Below are 19,405 nucleotides of genomic sequence, written 5' to 3' on the forward strand. Positions count from 1 at the left end.
TGTTTTTGGAATGCCCTCTGAACACACAGGCACCTGATGGTAGCCCCTAACTAGATCAACATGGAAACATGCCGAAAAGTCTTGAATGTGTGGTGCCAGGTAACAATCGGGGGCAGTAGCCTCGTTAAGGCATTGGTAATCACATGTGTGGCAAACACCACTGCACTTAGGGACCACATGGAAGGGTGAAGCCCAGGGGCTATTCGATTGGCATACTATTCTGAGTTTTTCCCATATTGGCAAACTTAGCTTTTGTGGTTGCCAGTTTTTCTGAGTCCAGTCTACATGCATGTGCGTGGACTGGTGGGCCAGTTGTGGGAATGTGTGCTCAATCACATATTTTGCGACTGTTTTGGAGTATGTGGGCTTGGTGAAGTCTGGGAATTCACCCAGCAGTCGAGCAAACTCACATGCGGTGGTGCATGCGCTTGACAGGGTCGTTGCGGAAAACTTATTAGGGGGGCAGGGTAACAACCCCAAGTCCTTGACATCCACAAGCCGGCAGTTCTTAAGATTGACTAATAGTTCTTGGACATACAGAAAAGCTGCATCAAGCAGAGGTCTAGCCACTTTAACCAGGACAAAGTCCTATGTGTAATGTCACCTACTGAAGCACAGCATCACCCATTGTGTACCATAAGTCTGGATCCTGCTGCTGTTGGTGGCCTCCAGCAAGATTTTATTGCTCTTTGCCTTCTTATCAATATGAAATGCTGGCAGTACACTCACTTGAGCATCCGTGTCACACAGGAAGCATCACTCTGAACAGCAGACCACCCTAGCAGCTGGAACCCATGGTGTTCAGAGAACTCTGATGTCCTGAGTGCTGGCACTGTTGAAGCTGCAAGGCGGTTGGCGTTCCTGCCAAACTGAGCATGTTTTGCAGCCACCGGCGTTCTTAAGTTGGGGTTTTGCTGACTGGACTTATTGAGGTAGAGAAAGGAGGAGGAGTGATGCACCGCTGCCTACCTAGCTTAGTGTAGACTATCAGCCATTTTAGCAAGCTCCCTATAGGCACTCATGGGAGTAATAGCAAGGGCTATGCGAACTTGAACAGGAATTTGCTGCATGAAGAGTCCTTTAAAAATAAAGCAAGCATGGTGATTTTCCCGGAGAGACAGCATGTGGTCCATTAGTTTCAAAGGCCTAGCATCACTGAGTCTAGGTGAGGAGAGTAACTGTTTGGTGTGCTCAGACTCCAATAGTCCCAAAGTCTGTAATAGGTGAGTTTTCAGCAATCAGTATTTATCATGTTTAGGCAATTTAGCAGATGCATCACTCTTTCAACTGCGGAGTTTCCAAGCAACGCTATCACGTAGTAGAATTTGGTGTTATTGGCAGTGATTTCTTGCAGTGTAAACTGGGCTTCAGCTTGTACAAACCAAGCAACAGCAATCTTGCTCCCAAAACTCCAGCAATTTCACAGCGACTGCGTTGGCCAAACATGTTCAATAACTCTGCAAACATCCTTACAGAATTGGGCTCACCAATATAGGTTTTCACAAATAAAACAAAGTGAGGCGTTTTGTGTTTAATGAAACCTGTAACATATTTTATTGAACTCCAAAGCTACACATAAAAGCATGCTAAACTTCTTTACAAAATCACATCATCTCGTCAGACCAGCCTCTTAAGGTGAAACCCCAACTCAATGTCGGTAGCTGTGAATTATGCACATTTCTCCTAATATGCACATTTCTCCTAATTATGTTACCCTACAACCCCATGTAATTATTAATCTCTTTGATAAGTTATTATTGATCTTTTACTCTAAAACAACTTTCCTTTACTGACTGAGACGGAGCTTAGGAGGACGATGGCACCTAATGACAACTCCTTTGCTTGCATCTTCAGAAACAGCTCCACTTCTATCTTTGATATATTTTCTTCCATTTCAAGGTTCTTTTGAAGATCCTGACCTGGAGTCACACTCTGACTTCAGTTCTTTGAGGAAATGGGGCCCACTCTCAGGGCATCATAACCGGCCACTTTTTGATACGCCAAGGGTGCAGCCTGGAAGACTAATGTGCCTTCAGGGTGCTGGATTTTTGTGGTTCTGGAGGCGGGCAGATTCAAGGCCATTGCGGCCGCCACCTGATGCGTCGTGGGAGATGGAAGATTGAAAAGCAGCGAGCTGGCTGCTGGCTGTGTGCCCAGAGACCCATGTTCTTTGGGCACAGAGCTTGACAGAAGCGATGCAAACAGACCTGTAACACCATAAATCGGTGAGTTCCTTTGTTATGTCTCCCCTCTCACTGTGAAACGGGGGATACCACTTCTTCCCTTAATAGGGAGAGAGGGAGCCTGTGTTATGTCAAAATACTGGGTGAAAGAGTAGGCTTTGGGGTACTGCAAGTCTGTGCCTTTACTGATGGTTTGTTGCATGCTTGAGTACTCGGAGGGGGGTGCCGATGCTTTTTTACTGGGGGCGGGTCGTTGCTTTGCTGCTGCTTATGTGTGGGGTGGGGGAGCTGGGGGGAGGGCTTCGGGGTTTGAACATTTAACTGTCATTCATTCTTTGGGGCACTCCTCTGTTCTTGTGGATGTTTGCGAAGAACAAGAATTTCAGGATATATATTGTATACGTTTCTCTGACATTAAATGTACCTATTGACTTACCTATTGCAGATTCTTTGATATCTTAATATCAAAAACGCTGTTGCTCACCGTCTTGAACAAACTGAGTGACTGAACATCCACAATTTACTTGAAGATCCACTACCCTCCACCATCAGAAATATATCCTTTCTTGGGAAAGAACACCAGACCCTCACAGAATATTCCAGACACAGTCCAGCCAGGTCCCAAGATAATTTCCAGAAGATGTTTTGATTGTACTCAGATACTTTTTAAGTAAACGATAATACAATTTTCCTATCTAATTGCTTGCTGCATTTACCAAATTGCAGTTATTTAAGGACACCCTTAGAATAATAAAACCTTAAATACTCTGCTTTTCTACATTTTCTAACAAAATAGATAAGATCATATATTTCCACATTATATTCTCCCTGTCAAGTTCTAGCTCATTTATTTAACCTGTCCATATCCCCTGAAATCCTTCTGTATTATCTCCACAACTTACATAGCTAACCAGGTTTTAATCATCAGCAAACATTGATTATTTTCTTGCATACTTTACTCAAGCTAGGTAGTCACTGTCAATTCTAGCATGTATGATAGAATATGAATAGGGGATTAGAAATTGTAACCTACCTAAAATCATGAAACTTTTGTTTGGTGCTGTCTTTCTGAATCACCGGAGATCTGCCTTTCTTTGAAGCAATGGCTGTGCTGTCATCTGGAATCCAATGTGATATTTTAGATGCAATACAGACTACTGACTAATGGGGATGATGAAAAGGCTCTTAGAGAAGAATGTACCAACAAAACAAATTACCATTACCCCAGACTTGGTCATTTCAATTATAGGATTATTTTCTGACACCTGCAGCATCAGAATCCATAGTTTCCCATATGTGATTTTTTCCAAATTGTGAGAGGAATAACACCAAGAAAATCCATAAAAACATTAAAATGGAATGCATAAAATCATTAAATAGATACATATCACATGTACAGATGACAGCTTTCAAAACTTAACATTTAAAATTACTGTTAACATTTCAAAAGGAAAAGTGAATTGATGCAGCAAAGGTATTTAAGCAATCACCTGTCTTCCTTTAATAGACATACTGTTTTATTATCATACAAATTTGATTAATAGGTAGAAGTTGAAGAGAGCAAAATTGTGATGCTATTTACCTCCTGACTTTCTCGTTTTGCATTCGTTGTCCAATTGATGCAAAGAAGGCAATGCAGCACTGTGGCAATATTTTGAAGGTGAAGAGGTTGGGGATTCTCCAACAGCATCCTGAAAAGAGCACTCCAATGTTATCAAAACATGCTGATTATGTTCTCCCAGAATCTGATTTTCCACTCTGATATCAAATATGAAGGCTGCATTGCTGATTACTGGAGACAATGAAGATGCTCTAGAATCTGGTGCTTGTGAACATGTCCTCATAGATGTTGGAAAGAGAGATCTGGAATTATGCATTGGGCTTTCAATACTATCTATAGGCTTTTAATTTAATGAGGAAGAAGTACAAGACCCGAATGAAATTATGAATAGCATACAAAATGTCAATCCAAGATCACTGCATGGTGGCAAATGCCTTAGACTGTGAAGATGTGTTTAGGAACCCTTAATAAAGCATGGAATCAGATCCTTCAATCCAACTCATCTATGTAGATCAAGGTGCCTTACTGAATTTTTCCCATTTGCCTGCATTTGGCCCATACCCCTCCAAGCAATAGGTTCCCAAACTGGGGCCCACAGACCCCTTGGTTAATGTTCAGTGCTCATGGCATAAAAAAGGTTGGGAATCCCAGGTCTAAACATTCCCTAACCATAAATCTGTCCAATTGTAACAGGACCCACCGCCACCACTTCATTTGGCAGCCTGTTCCCTCCATCCAGTGCCCTCTGCGTAAAAAGCACTTGCCCTCAAGTCTCCTTTATTATCATGATGAAATTTTACTGCAGTCTCAGTAGTTTAATCACATCTTTCAATATAGATCGGAACCCTAAATTCTGCAGAGAAATTGATAGGAATCATGCATTCTTTCTTGGTAAGAAAGAAAATAAACTAGGATGAATTACCACACATTTCCCTAAACTAGAATTACTAAAGAATGGCATGAATAAAAATGTACAAGTGCAGGCTTTTTCAGACGAAGAAAATATCTGTTTTAACAATACTGGATTACAAAACATTTCACAAATTCAAATCAACAATTAGCATACATTTGATCTAATGGAAAATAAATTAAATTTTGAGCTCTTTGCCTGGAATTTCCTGCAGCAATCTGAGTAAATACATGAAAACATTGTGTTGCTCCTTTTCCCTCCATCACTCCTTCACACATCAGAATTTAATTGACTTGTATTACATTGAATTGTTGTAATTGATAAATTTTGATTGTGTAGCTTGCAAGATTTGTTCAATAGATGGGACATACTCCATTTATTACCTTGACAGAATCAGTCCACCTCACTTATTGATTATACACTTTTTCACTGATGTTTACATGAAGGAAAGAATAACTGGAATTACCTTCCAAAAGAGCAAACAACTATTCTGATAATTATGCAATGGGACACATCCATGACTAAAGAAAGCAGCCAAATCACCATTAGTAGAACTACATCAACCTTTGTTTCACTCTAGTTTTTATTCCAGCATCTATAAATAAGCTTCATAAGGAAGTTTCAGGCAAGATCAATGAAGAAACCAGTGAAAACTTCAGCATATGTTTTGTGTACGTACAATTCAGGAACTTTAAAAGTTGTGTTGGGATTGATTCAAATGTCTGAACTAATTTGGATAGTAACAGAGAAGATTTACTAGAATGTTACCTGGGTTTCATCTCCTAAGTTACAGAGAAAAGTTGATCAAGTTGGGTCTTTATTCTTTGGAGCGTAGAAGGTTGAGGGGGAACTTGATAGAGGTATTTAAAATTATGAGGGGGATAGATAGAGTTATGTGGATAGGCTTTTTCCATTGAGAGTGGGGGAGATTCAAACAAGAGGACATGAGTTGAGAATTAAAGGGCAAATGTTTAGGGGTAACTTCTTTACTCAGAGAGTGGTAGCTGTGTGGAATGAGCTTCCAGCAGAAGTGGTTGAGGCAGGTTCGATGTTGTCATTTAAAGTTAAATTGGATAGCTATATAGACAGGAAAGGAATGGAGGGTTATGGGCTGAGTGCAGGTCAGTGGGACTAGGTGAGAGTAAGAGTTCGGCACAGACTAGAAGGGCTGAGATGGCCTGTTTCTGTGCTGTAATTGTTATATGGTTATATAACAAGAATGAATGTTAAAAAGTGAAATTATCTGCAGTATTAAACCATACCAAATAGAAATCCACAACAAAAGCTCATTGTCAATATTAAAATCTATGTATAACTATGAAATCACAAATACAAGCCCAGAGATAGGACTGTGGTTCAGAAATTCACAAAGCTAGAATTTGAAGATAAATTTGTTCCTCAACGTTTCTTGGTATAGTCAAGTCTTAACAATAATTTTGTTTGAGTGTTCTTGTAACTACATTTTTTTTTAAAGAAAAACACACAAACATTAGTGAATAATCAAGATTATTGCATGTTTCCAAAATCAGCTTTATCAGCAATATATCAAATAGATTTCTCCAAATTTAAAAAAGGTGTTTTAATGTTACTGCCCTCCACCAGTTTTGAAAGCTAGGTGCATGTAGTGAATTTGAATATCAAAGGAAATGTAACATTGTTGTGAATTTGCACTTTCTAAATATATATAGACTTCTTGATTAAAAAATGAACATAACATATTAAATGTTGTGAACAAAATCTCAAAGATACAAAAAGAGGCATTTATGATTAACTACTACTATTCAGAATACAGGCATCTAATCAGTAGTGCCCTCCACACCTACCACAGCTTAGTATTACTATCATTGCTCTTAGTGTCTAGTTATCAGGGCATGATTATCAAAATATGATAAAAATACAAAGATTGAAATTGTGGTTAACATGAAGAGGATATTAAAAATTTTCAGGAAGACAGAGACAAATTAGTAGACAGGGTTCATACATACCAGATGAAATTTATTGCTGAGAAATGTGAAGTGATGCATTTTAGGACAAAGAATAAGAAGAGGACATATATATTAACAGCAAAATTTTAAAAGGAATAGACAGACTTAGGGGTTTAGATACTTACATGTTTTAAAAGCCAAAAAAAAAACTTGACAAAGCTGTTTAAAATTTCAAGCATGCCCAGATTTTATAAATAAGAACACAGAGTGCAAAAGCAAAGAGAAAGTGCTAAATCTATAATATTAACTTAGAATTCACAAGTTAGAACCTCGTGCCCTTCCTTTTGGGAAAACATTGATGCCAAAGAAGTGATAAGCATGAAACAGATTATTTATATTGTCCTTCAAACACAATTTCATAGAGTTATACAGCAACTCATTCACGCTGACCAAAGTGTCTTACCAATCCCATTTGGATTTGAATTTTATCCTCCAAACCTTTCCTATCCATGTACTTATCCAACTATTTTTAACCTTGTCCTTCCACCTATCTCTACCTCTGCCACTCCTCTGGCAGCTAGTTCCATGCACCTCTGAAAAACATTCCCCCTCAGATCTTCTTTAAATCTTTCTCCTCTCACTTTAAACTTTCTAGTTTTAGACTTCCTATTCTGGGAATAAGACTGATTAGCTACCCTATCTATGCCTCTCAATTTTATAAAACTCGATATCAAGTCACCAATCAGCCTGTTTCGCTCCAGGAAACTCAGTCTCAGCCTACCCAATTCTCTACTTATAACGCAATTCCTCCAGTCTAGGCAACGTCTTTGTCAATCTTTTCTAGACGTTCTCTAGCTTGAGGGCATTCTTCATATAACATAACAACCAGAAATGCACATAATATTCCAAAAGTGATGCAATCAACATTTTGTACAATTCTAAAGTTCCAACTCTTATATTCAATGCATAGCCAATGAAGTCAAGCATGCCATAAACCTTCTTTACCATCCTGTCTACCCGTGCTATTACTTTCAGAAAAATATGCACTTGTACTCCTGCTTCTCTCAGTGCAACAACACTCACACGGCCCTGCCATTTACTGTGCGTATCCTGGCCAAATTTAACTTCCCAGAATGTATCAGTTCACATTTAAATTCCATCCGCCTTTCTTTCACCTTTTTTCCCAGCTGATCAAAATCCCATTTTAAGTTTAGACAACATTCTTTACTGTCCACTATACCACCAATTCTGTTATCATTTGAAAGCTTACTATGTCAGCTACCTTCAAATAATTACCTACCATCCAATAATTAACATACATGACAAACGGGAACCCAACTGTCGATCCTGGTGGTATACCACTGAACACAGCCATTAAATCTGAAAAGCAATTTTCTGATTGTTGTCACCAAACCTAATTTGTATCCAATTGACTAGCCCATCCCAGATCCCAGTTCGAACCTTCTAGACCAGTCTACCACCCAGGACTATATCAGTGACCTTGCTGAAGTTCATGCATCGAATGTCTACTGTTCTGTCCTTGTCAATCCTCTTGGTCACCTCTTCAAAAAAAAACTCATTCAAATTTGTGAAATATGATTTCCCACACACAAAGCATGCTGACTATCCCTAATCTGTCATTGGTCTTTTAAGGGAAAGATCCTCTCTCTCAGAATTCCTTCCAGTAACCTTCCTGCTGTTGATGTAAGGCTCACTGCCCTATAATTTCCTTGCACGTCCTTCCAGCCTTTCTTAAATAAAGGCTTAACATTAAACATCTTCCAACCTTCCAGTACCTTGCCTGAGTTAATAAAATACAAAAATATCTGCCAGGTTTACAACAAAGTGGACTTCAGAAAGGGTAGGATGAGGGAACACACATTGAAGGATCAGAAGTGGAAAGGGTGAGCAAGTTCCTGGGTGTCAACATTTCTGAGAATCTATCCTAGGCCCAACATATCGATGCAGTTACAAAGAAGGCTCGGCAGTGACAAAATTTCATTAGGAGTTTGAGAAGATTTGGTATATTATTAAAGAGACTTCCAAATTTCTACAGATGTAATGTGGAGAACATTCTAACTGGCTGTATCAATGTCTGATATGGGGAAGGGGCACTGCACAGGATTGAAATAAGCTGTGGAAAGTTCTAAAATAAGTCAGTCAGCTCCATCATGGGCACTAGCCTCCCTAGCATCTGGGATATCTTCAATGAGAGATGCCTCAAAAAGGCGGCATCCATCTTCAAGGACCCCCATCAACCAGTCCATGCCCTTTTCTCATTGCTACCATCAGGTTGGAGATACAGTAGACTAAAGGCACATACTCAATGACTCAGACATAGCTTCTTCCCCTCTACCATCAGATTTCTGAATGGATATTGAACCCATGAACATGACCTCACTACTTCTTTACCCACTACTTACTTAACTTCTTTAAAAAGTATACACATTACTTACTCTAACTTAGTTTTTATTATGTTTTGCAATGTACTGCTTGCACAAAATGACAACTTTCATGACATATGCCAGTGATATTAAATTTGATTCTGATTTTGAATATTTTCCCTTGCTTTCCACAATGTCCTAGCATAGCTGAGTCATGCCTTGTGGATTTATCCACTTCGATGCTTCAAGCCTGGCAAGACCTTCACTTTAAAAATAGCAATATGTAGCTTTCCTGTCCTTCTACATGGTAAGTGCAGATGAGATTTTGACCATCACTTGAGGCTCCATATATAGATGACCACACTGACCCTTTAGAGAACCTATTCTTTTAAATACACCATCTTTTTAAATACACTTACAGAAACTTCTAGGTTTTTCCTTTATCTTATCTGCCAGGGATATCTTGTGCTTTTTCTTTTGCCTTTCTTAATTTCTGATTCTGATTCTTTTTTTAAGTGTACATGCTTTATACTCAAGGGACCTGACATGCTGCCATGCTTTTACTGACAAGAGCCTCAATATCCCTCATTAACCAGGGCTCCCTAATTCTGCCAGCCTTGTCCTTCATGCTATCTGGTCCACCATTCAATAAGATCATGCCTAATCTAATGCCTGATCTACTTCACTGTTCAATTTCCACATTCCTAAGACTTATTGTTGTTTACAAGTTTACCAATTCCAGTTTTTTAACTACTCAAAACGATTGTGTATCGACAGCCCTACAAGGTAGAAAATTCCAAAGATTTAGAAATTTCTCCACATCACTACCATAAATAGCTAATTCTGTGATAATATCCCTGGTTCTAGATCCTCCATCCTGAGGAAACAACTACATCAGCATCAATCCAGTCATGTTACATGAAAGCCTGTGCCTGTAAGAAAGTGGTGGACACAATCAGTACAAATAGATTAAATCACCAATGTAAGTGATGCAATCATAGCTGTAAAAAAATGAAATACTTTCTTCAGTTAGACCTTTCAAGGTCTTTTACAGCTCAATTACACATTTATTTCCCAACACCACTAAGCTGTTCACATAGAATAACCTCCCCATTCACATATTTATCCCATGATGGAACAGTTTTAGTTGTGAAAATTGACCAGTTGAAGAGAAATAACAAACTAATTCAAATAATAAAAGACAAGACAGAAACAGATAGTTCAAATCAACAAGTTTATGGGGAGTTCAATGAATATTTTATTTTTATCCTTTTAAACCTCAAAAAAAAACATAATCAAAAACAAGATGCATTTAAAAAAGAGAGGCAGTATCATTGAAATAAAGTGAGAGAAGAGCAACCAACATACACAAGCATCTTAATAAAAGCAAAAGGAACATCAAAACAAACTAGAGGACAAAGTTGCATGAAAATGGGAAAGATTGAAAAATTATTGCTTACAGTTAGGTTCATTTCACATTGATGAGAGAACAAGGTAATAGCTTTAGCAAACATTCCCATTTTAACTACGAGTGCAGTACAAACTCCTGACGGTTTGTCACTTTCCACTCCTATCCCCACTGTGACTTTTCTGAGTTTGGCCTCATTTTCTTAATGGAAACCAAGATCTTCAGCACAGCTTTATAGTACATCCACCCCCACCCACTGATCTGGACTCTGATCAGACCTCAGCTATATTCTTATTTTCATACTAGCTTCATTGTCAAGCTTGACCCTCAGGTTTCCTATATCTTACATTTTCTTCTTTTACCTCAGGCAATTTCTTTGTTCATCAGTCACTTTAATTTTGCAATCTCTTTAAGAACCTCTTCATTAACTTACATGGATTAAATTAGTAGCATTTGTTTAAATATTTCTAACTATTTTGATTATATTCATTTTTAACTTCAAAACTACTAGTACTTTTGTTATTTTTCAAATGCTATTGGATGTCAGAAATTAGGGTTATGGTTACAGGCTTTCAAATGTTGATGACTTTTTTTGGTGGGTGGTGCTTGGTCTGACCCTGCTTTGTGTCGGATTTACACCAAGGATATCCCTGTCATAATCCAGGATCTTGCTTTCAATAGACAATAGACAATAGGTGCAGGAGTAGGCCATTCAGCCCTTCGAGCCAGCACCGCCATTCACTGTGATCATGGCTGATCATCCACAATCAGTACCCTTTTCCTGCGTTATCCCCATATCCCTTCACTCCACTATGTTTAAGAGCTCTATCTAACTCTTTTTTGAAAGAATCCAGAGAATTGGCCTCCACTACCTTCTGAGGCAGAGCATTCCACAGAACCACAACCCTCTGTGTGAAAAAGTTTTTCCTCAACTCTGTTCTAAATGGTCTACCCCTTATTCTTAAACTGTGGCCTCTGGTTCTGGACTCCCCCAACATCGGGAACATGTTTCCAGCCTCTAGCTTGTCCAATCCCCTAATAATATATGTTTCAATCAGGTCCCCTCTCACCCTTCTAAATTCCAGTGTATACAATCCCAGTTGCTCCAATCTTTCAACATATGACAGTCCTGTCATCCCGGGAATTAACTTCGTGAACCTACACTGCACTCCCTCAATAACTAGAATGTCCTTCCTCAAATTTGGAGACCAAAACTGTACATAATACTCCAGGTGTGGTCTCACCAGGGCCCTGTACAGCTGCAGAAGGACCTCTTTGCTCCTGTAGTCAACTCCCCTTGTTATGAAGGCCAACATGCCATTAGCTTTCTTCACTGCCTGCCGTACCTGCATGCCTTCAAGCATTAGGATTTTTTTTGTTTAGCAAGTTCTTTCTAGAAAATCCACTCAAGTACAGAATTAACACACAAGCTGTTTCATCTTTGACTATAAATTCTGGATAAAAACATTTCCAAAACACAGTAGCACTTTGGAGTGGAACATGTAAATAGTGAGATTCTCTACTATCTTCTCATTGGTAGACATCATGGCTTCATTTAAAACTCCTTGGATATGTGATCACTGGTGACCACATGCAAGAGGATTTGGTCAACGTTCAGACTATGAAGGTTATGACAAGTAAAACTTGTGCCTCAGAAATCTCAGGATGTGCCAAGCAACCTACCCTGGAAAATGAATGTCGCCATCATCATTAAATCCATTACAATTAATACCTTGAGGTCACAGATCGCTAGAAATCGAATTGGTTCAGCTGCATGTGTACGTATGAAACAAGCTAAGTATTCTGCAGTGAATGATTTACATTCCCCTCTCAAAAGATCTTCCATCATTGAAAAGGCACTGGTCATGCCTGGAAAAATTAACAAGCTATCCAGGATAAAGTAGCTAATCTGACTTGCATTTCATCCACTAGGAAAGGGACAGTGGAGAGAGAGAGAGAGAGAGAGAGAGGAGAGAGAGGAGAGAGAGGAGAGGGAGAGGGAGGGACAGGAAGGGAGAGGGAGGGAGAGGGAGGGAGAGGGAGGGAGAGGGAGGGAGAGGGAGGGAGAGATAGAGAGATAGAGAGATATAGAGATAGAGATAGAGATAGAGAGAGAGAGAGAGGGAGAGAGAGAGAGAGGGAGGGAGGGGGAGAGAGAGAGAGAGGGAGAGAGAGAGAGAGAGAGAGAGAGAGAGAGAGAGAGAGAGAGAGAGAGAGAGAGAGAGAGAGAGAGAGAGAGAGAGAAGAGAGAGAGAGAGAGAGAGAGCGAGAGAAAGACAGACAGAACAGGATTCCCTTATGACCATTTCTGTCAGTAGCAAGTATACAATTTTGGATACCGCTGAGGGAGAAGAGAACCAACTTTCAAAGGAGAGCAGCAGCAGCTGGCAAGTCTGTAACACACTGACTGCTCTGATGTACAGCAGGGGAGGGCAAAATCATGGAGGTCTGTAGTAATAGGAAACTTTATAGGTAGTGAGAAAGATTTTGAAGAATGAAGGAGACTCCGGGTTCCTATGCTGCCTCCTAGGTGCCAAGGTCAAGGATGTCACTGAGCAGGTGGAACATAGAACAGTTGTGCCTAACCAATTAAGTTAAATACCCAAATAAACTAATCACACTGCCTACATACTAGGGCCCTGCCTAAATTTGCAGAACATTATCAAGGGGAAGGGTATGCACCTGTTCCCAGGATGAGGATTTCCTTTCCAGGACGTCAGAGATGTCCTCCTTCTTCAAAGAATGGAGTTTCTCTTCCTTCATCATTGATGCTGCCTTCACCTGCATCTCCTCTATTGCCCGGACAAATGAGCTCATCCCATCCTCCCATTGCCCTACCAGGATCGATTTCTTATCCTCATCTACCATCCCACGAGTCTCCTCATTCAACAGATCATTGTCAGCAACTTTCACAATCCTCAACAGGACACTACCACCAAACACATCTTTGCTCCCCCCACCCCCCCCCCACCACTCTCTGCTTTCCACAGGGATTGCTCCCTCTGTGACACCCTGGCCATTTGTCCCTCCCCACAAATCTCCCTTCCGGCATTTATTCCCAAGACAAAAGTGCTACCTGCCCATTCACTACTTCCTTCACCTCCATTCAGGGCACCAAACAGTTCTTCCAGATGAGGGAACACTTCACCTGCAAATCTGCTGGGGTCATCTAGCGTAACGGGTGCTCCTGATGCGATGTCCTCTACATTGCAAAATTTCCTGGTTGTCAACTATTTTAATTCCTATCACCATTCTCATTCCAACATGTCCATCCATGTCTCCTCTTCTGCTATGATGGGGCCACTCTCAGTCTGCAGGGACAACACCTAATATTCTGTCTAGGAAGCCTCTAATTTGATGGCATGAATAACGATTTCAACTTCTGGTAATTTTGTTTCACCTCTTCCTTCCGTCTTCTTCAGTTCTCCACTCGAGCCTCTTACCTCTTCTCCTTACCTGCCTATCACCTCTCCCCTGGTGATCATCCTCTTTCCCTTTCCCCCATGGTCCACTCTCCTATCAGATTCCTAATTCTCCAGCTCTTTATCTTTCCCACCTATCACCTCCCAGTTTCTCACTTTATCCCCCTTACCCTACCCATCTGGCTTCACTTATCACCTTCTAGCATGCCCTCCTTCATCCTTCCTTTTCAGTCCTGAAGGGGTCTCAGCCTGAAATGTTGATTGTTTATTCACCTCCATACACGCTGCATCACCAGCTGAGTTCCTCCAGCATTTTCTGTGTGTGTTGCTCTGGATTTCTAGCATCTGCAGAATCTCATGTGTCAGAGATTTTACTCCCTAGATTAACGCTGGTGTTTTTATGAGAGTAGAAATAGGAGGATAGAGCAGATGTGGGTGTAGGAAGAAGGGATTTGGGTTTCTTGACCACTGGAGAGGTGATCTGTACAAGATGGACAGGTTGCCCTAAACAGGAGAGCAACCAAATATCCTGGTAGGAAGATTTGCTGGAGTTACTCAAGAGATTAAAGCTAGTTTGGCAGGGAGTGGGACACAAAGTAGTAACATAACAGGTAAGTTGAGGCAAATATAGAAGTGAGCAGGTACAATCAGCAGGACATGCAGAAGCACAACAGGCTGTGAGGAAGGTCTGATAGTCAAAAATAATGACCTCAAGATATGGATAGGCACATGGGACTGGGTCACTGTAGTTATTACAGAAACATGGTTGAGTGCAGGACTGACAGCTAAAAATTTTAGGCTATAGATGCTACAAGCACAATAGAGGTGGAGGTAAGAGAGTGATAGTTGTATTATTTTGATTAGAGAGAACTTCACAACAGTACTTTGAGGGGGAATGCCCAGTTAGGTTATATTGGTAGAATTTAGTAACGCGAAGGGAATGATCATTTTGATGAAATTATACTACCGGCTCCTGAAGAGTCAGCAAGAATGAGAGAAGCAAAGATGCAGGGAGACTACAGAGTGTTGTAGGAATAACAGGGTTGTATGAGTAAGCAGCTTCAGTTTCCCTAATATCGACTGGGAATAATATAGAACAAAGGGTTTAAATGGTGTAGAATGTAAGTGCGTCCAGGCAAGTTTTCTCAAGCAATATGTAGATGGCCCTACTAGAGAGAAGTCTCTACTGGAGTAAAGGAAGCTGACCTTATAGAAATAACTAAAATTATGAGAGGCATACATAAAGTTAAGAGAGTCTAATTTGCATTCATTTCAAGAGGTCTAAAATACAAGAGCAAGGTTGTGATGCTGAGGCTTTATAAGGCATTGGTAAGGCCTGACCTTGAGTATTGTGAACAGTTTTGGGCCCCTCATCTTAGAAAAGATGTGCTGGCATTGGAGAAGGTCCAGAGGAGGTTCACAAGGATGATTCCAGGAATGAAAGGGTTATCATATGAGAAGCATTTGATATCTCTGGCTCTGTACTTGCTGGAATTCAGATGGATGACAGGGGGGCGAGGGGATCTCATTGAAACCTCTCAAATGTGGAAAGGATGTTTCTCATGGTGGAAGAGTCTAGGACCAGAGGGCACAGCCTCAGGATAGAGGGGTGCCCTTTCAAAACAGAGATGCGGAGAAATTTCTTTAGCCAAATGGTGGTGAATTTGTGGAGTTTGTTGCCACCACGCAGCTGTGGAGGCCAGGTCGTTGGGTGTATTTAAGGTAGAGATTAATAGGTTCTTGATTGGACATGGCATCAAAAATTACGGGGAGAAGGCCAGGAACTGGGGTTGAGGAGGAGGAGAAAAAAAGGATCAGCCATGATTGAATGGCAGAGCAGACTTGATGGGCCAGATGGCCTAATTCTGCTCCTATGTGTTATGGTCTAATATTAAATAACATAGGTTTAAGGTGAAAAGGAAAAGATTTAAGGGAACCTGAGAGATACATTTATCCACACAGAGAATGGTGGGTATATGGAATGAGTGCCAGAGGAAGTGATAGTGACAGGTACAATTATACCATTTAAAAGACAGAGGGATAAGAGTCAAATGCAGGCAAATGAGACCAGCTCAGGAAGGCACCTTGGTTGGTGTGGATGGGTTGGACTGAAGGGCCTGTTCTTGTGCCGTATCACTCTACAACTCTACATCACTAATGTTCACTTCTATCACCACTGATATACTAAGCCATCTAACAGGTGTTGTCTACAAGATGCACTGGAGCAACTTGCAGAAGCTTGATAGCACATCCCTGACTCTTAGATGTCTAGTATCCAGATGATTAGTACAATATTGTACCTACTGAGATACAGTACAACACATCAGCAGTAAGTGCAAGGGAATACTAACACCTCCAAGTTGTTCTAAGTCACATGCCATTCTATCTCTCATCATTGTAGGAGTACTTTCCACAGATTAAATGGTGTATTTTAGGACCTGTTCTCAATTAGCAATGGCCAATACATGTTGGTCTTGCCACAAATAAGCAAAAAAAAAATAGTAGATATGATTTGAATCTGAGAAATTCAAGTATGCTTTGGAAATGTAGACAGCATAACTGAGAATGGATACAGTCACTTTCAGCCAACATCAATTTGATGGCCATCATGATCAATGTAAAATTCTATGAAAAATGCATTCATTGATTTTCCAATATGAACAAATGGAGGTGAAATTCTTCTTCTAATTTGTAACCAGAAATCACCTTCTCAACCTCTCATAGTGAATTTTCAGATCACAACACTATAAATTATACTTGAGGAACAAAGGAAGTCCCAAAACTAAAGAATGTCCCTGCTCCAATTAACTTGAAAGTCGAACCAATCTGTTCATCTGCAGATATTTCTTAACTACAAAGTTATGCCTTCAAATACTAAATTTAGCCACTTAAATGCATTTAATAACATCCATTCTTTTCCTTTATATTTATCATAAAATAACTTTAAAATACATAATATACATTTACATAATACCCCACTTCCAGAAATAGAGAATTTATAGTGATTTTTTTTTTAGTAAATTAATGAATTTGAAGCATCACTCAAAACTTACACGATAATTAGAAGAGTTGCATTTACCTTCCGTTCAAGACTATCATCACCATCAGTTGAACTAACGCTGTCAAGTACTCTAGCCCGAGAAGGACGCTGTCGCTTTGACTTAGCTGAAAGATTAACTCGAGCCTTTAGGGCTTTACTGTCTAGTCTTTCTGTTTCAGGCACTGCTTCATTGAAATCTGTAATGGTATCAAAGATGCCAATTTTACAACAAGTAATCGGAAATCAGCAAACAATTGCTAATTAATATGTATTGACAGATGAAAACTGTAACGCCATAATGAGTAAGAACAAGAAAAGGCAATTCAAGACACAAGATGCAGCCTAACCAATATTTTATGAAGTTACCTGCTGCAGCTTTCTGTTAAATCCCAATTACTTGCATTGACACAATACTCCTTTTGTTAAATTGCTTTATCATCATCACATGTACCAAGCCACAGTGAAAAACTTTGCTTTGCATGCTGTCTGTACAGGTTATTTCATTATATCAGTGAACTGAGGGAGCGCAAGGGGAAAACAGCAGGACAGAAGCTGTCCTTGAGCCTGGTCCTTAACACCATGCCATAAAGCTTGACTTGGGTGGGATGAGAAAGAGGGGAGAATATCAGTATAGGTTCAATCTTTGATTATAATATTACAGTGGTTGGTTTACCAAGTCAGCCAAAAGTGTAGGTAGAGACCATGCTTCTGTGTGTGCTGAGCTGTATCCACAACTCCATAGTTTCTTCCGGTCGCGAGCACAGCAAGGCATGATATATCCACTTTGGGCTGAAATTGAGAGAGTGTTTGTTGACATGACACCATGCCACTAGGCTTCAATTTCGTTCTGGTTATCTGACTTATCATTATTTGTGATTTTGCCCACTACAAATCTATAGATGGAGTTACAGCATGATTCGATTGCACAGTCCTGAATATACAGAGTAAAGTGGGGCTGAGAACACCTCTTGTGCAGCCCCTGTGTTGAAGATGTTGTTGGCTATTTTTACTGATTGAAATCTGTTGATTAGGAAGTCAAGGATCTAGTTGCAAAGGGAGATGTTGAGTCCAAGGTCCAGCAGTTTAGAAAGGAGTTTGTTTGGAATTGTAGTACTGAATGTGGAGCTGCAATGAATAAACAGTTTCATGTAGGTGTCTTTACTGGCCAAATGCTCCAGAGATGAGTGTAGGGCTAGGGAGATGGCATCAGCCACTGACCTCTTTTGGCAGTAGGTGAGTTGCAGTGGGTCAAGGTATCAAGGAGGTTTGAGTTGATGTGGGCCATGACCAGCCTCTCAAAACACTTCTTGATGGTGTATGTCTGATCCACTTTGTGGTCATCATTAAGGCAAGTAACAGATATTGCTTAGATATTTCAATGACAGTGGTCTAGTAGGGAGAGGCTAAAAAAAAGTCTACAACATTTGCCGACTTTTTGCCCTCACCTATCAACATAGCTCTGAGAATTGCCTTTTTGTGTTAGCTGCAAATTACTGTACATTCCCTTCTTTTCTCTAAATCCGCTTTCACCACTTCAACAGAGTGATACTGTGACTCTGAAGTGGGATTACCAACTCTATGTTCTGGTTTTTGACCTTCCGCTCCAAAAATTGAAGCACAAAATGTAGGTTGGCATTTAAGAGTGCTAAACTTTGGGATTTCAGATATTAAATTGAGATCCTTCTCAACTGGATGCCAAAGTTCCCAGCACACTATTACCAAAAAGCACAGGATAGTTATTTCTAATATCACTACCAATATTAATGCCTCAGCCATCAACATTAACACAGATCAGACAAGAAATTTCATGGCCAACAAAAACCAAAATAACACTATGCTAATTGACCTTAGTGCCAACATTGTGTGGTTTACACAAACACATTTTATGCAAGGACAAATACTAGAATCTCAAATGGTGACATTTATCTCATTTTATTCTTTGGTACAGCATATGCATAAGCAACTTCTATTAATATCAACTGAAATTAACCAATGATAATTCATAATATGTCTGCACTTTAAGATGGAAGTGAGGATTGAATTTAACAACAATTCAGCATAAAACCTGGTTTGGACTTTCTGCTACTCATCTAAAAATTCTTGCTGAATAGGTGGACTCCCAAGAGAGCCCTGCAAGTTAGGGGCCCAGGAAGCTATTAAGAACAGAAATAAAAGCGGCGGTGGCAGATGACCAGAATGATCAGTGATGCCTCAAGAAGTTGTTCTAAAACCTCCCAAAATCATGATCTTACTTGCATGATCAAATTAGTAACAAGTAGCATTAAATTCTTACCCATCAATAAAAAAAATCCTACAACACTGTCAAACCTAACACTCAATCAACATTCATGCAGCTTCTCCCTGTTATTGACAATAGAGACATAAGCTCCAGAAAGTCCTCCCAGTTCTATGCAAAACAAAGTTATCTTGAACTAACTGGTACAATGCAGTAAATTGCAAGATTTACATTCTTTCTATGAAAAGGCAGACAAGTGGACATGGGTGGCCACGTGCTAATCTTTCAATCAGTTTCAAGGGATTTCATTGTCCAGTGAACTCTCCTAAAACTCCA

The 19,405-nt window shown here is 40.0% G+C and overlaps 1 protein-coding gene across 3 annotated transcripts in view; it reads right to left on the reverse strand.

Moving 5' to 3' along the window:
* The window catches only part of ppp1r9a (protein phosphatase 1, regulatory subunit 9A), a 234,110-nt gene that overhangs the window by 57,372 nt on the left and 157,333 nt on the right, over window positions 1-19,405 (reverse strand). For all 3 annotated transcript variants that reach the window (XM_072253423.1, XM_072253421.1, XM_072253422.1), the window contains exons 12-14: window positions 16,873-17,030; window positions 3,766-3,874; window positions 3,217-3,301 (exon numbers count right to left, since the gene is read on the reverse strand). In XM_072253423.1, coding sequence (XP_072109524.1) covers window positions 3,217-3,301; window positions 3,766-3,874; window positions 16,873-17,030 — 352 coding nt within the window. The remainder of the gene's footprint in view (window positions 1-3,216; window positions 3,302-3,765; window positions 3,875-16,872; window positions 17,031-19,405) is intronic.

This window comes from Mobula birostris, chromosome 3 (assembly GCF_030028105.1).
Source record: "Mobula birostris isolate sMobBir1 chromosome 3, sMobBir1.hap1, whole genome shotgun sequence".
NCBI lineage: Eukaryota > Metazoa > Chordata > Chondrichthyes > Myliobatiformes > Myliobatidae > Mobula > Mobula birostris.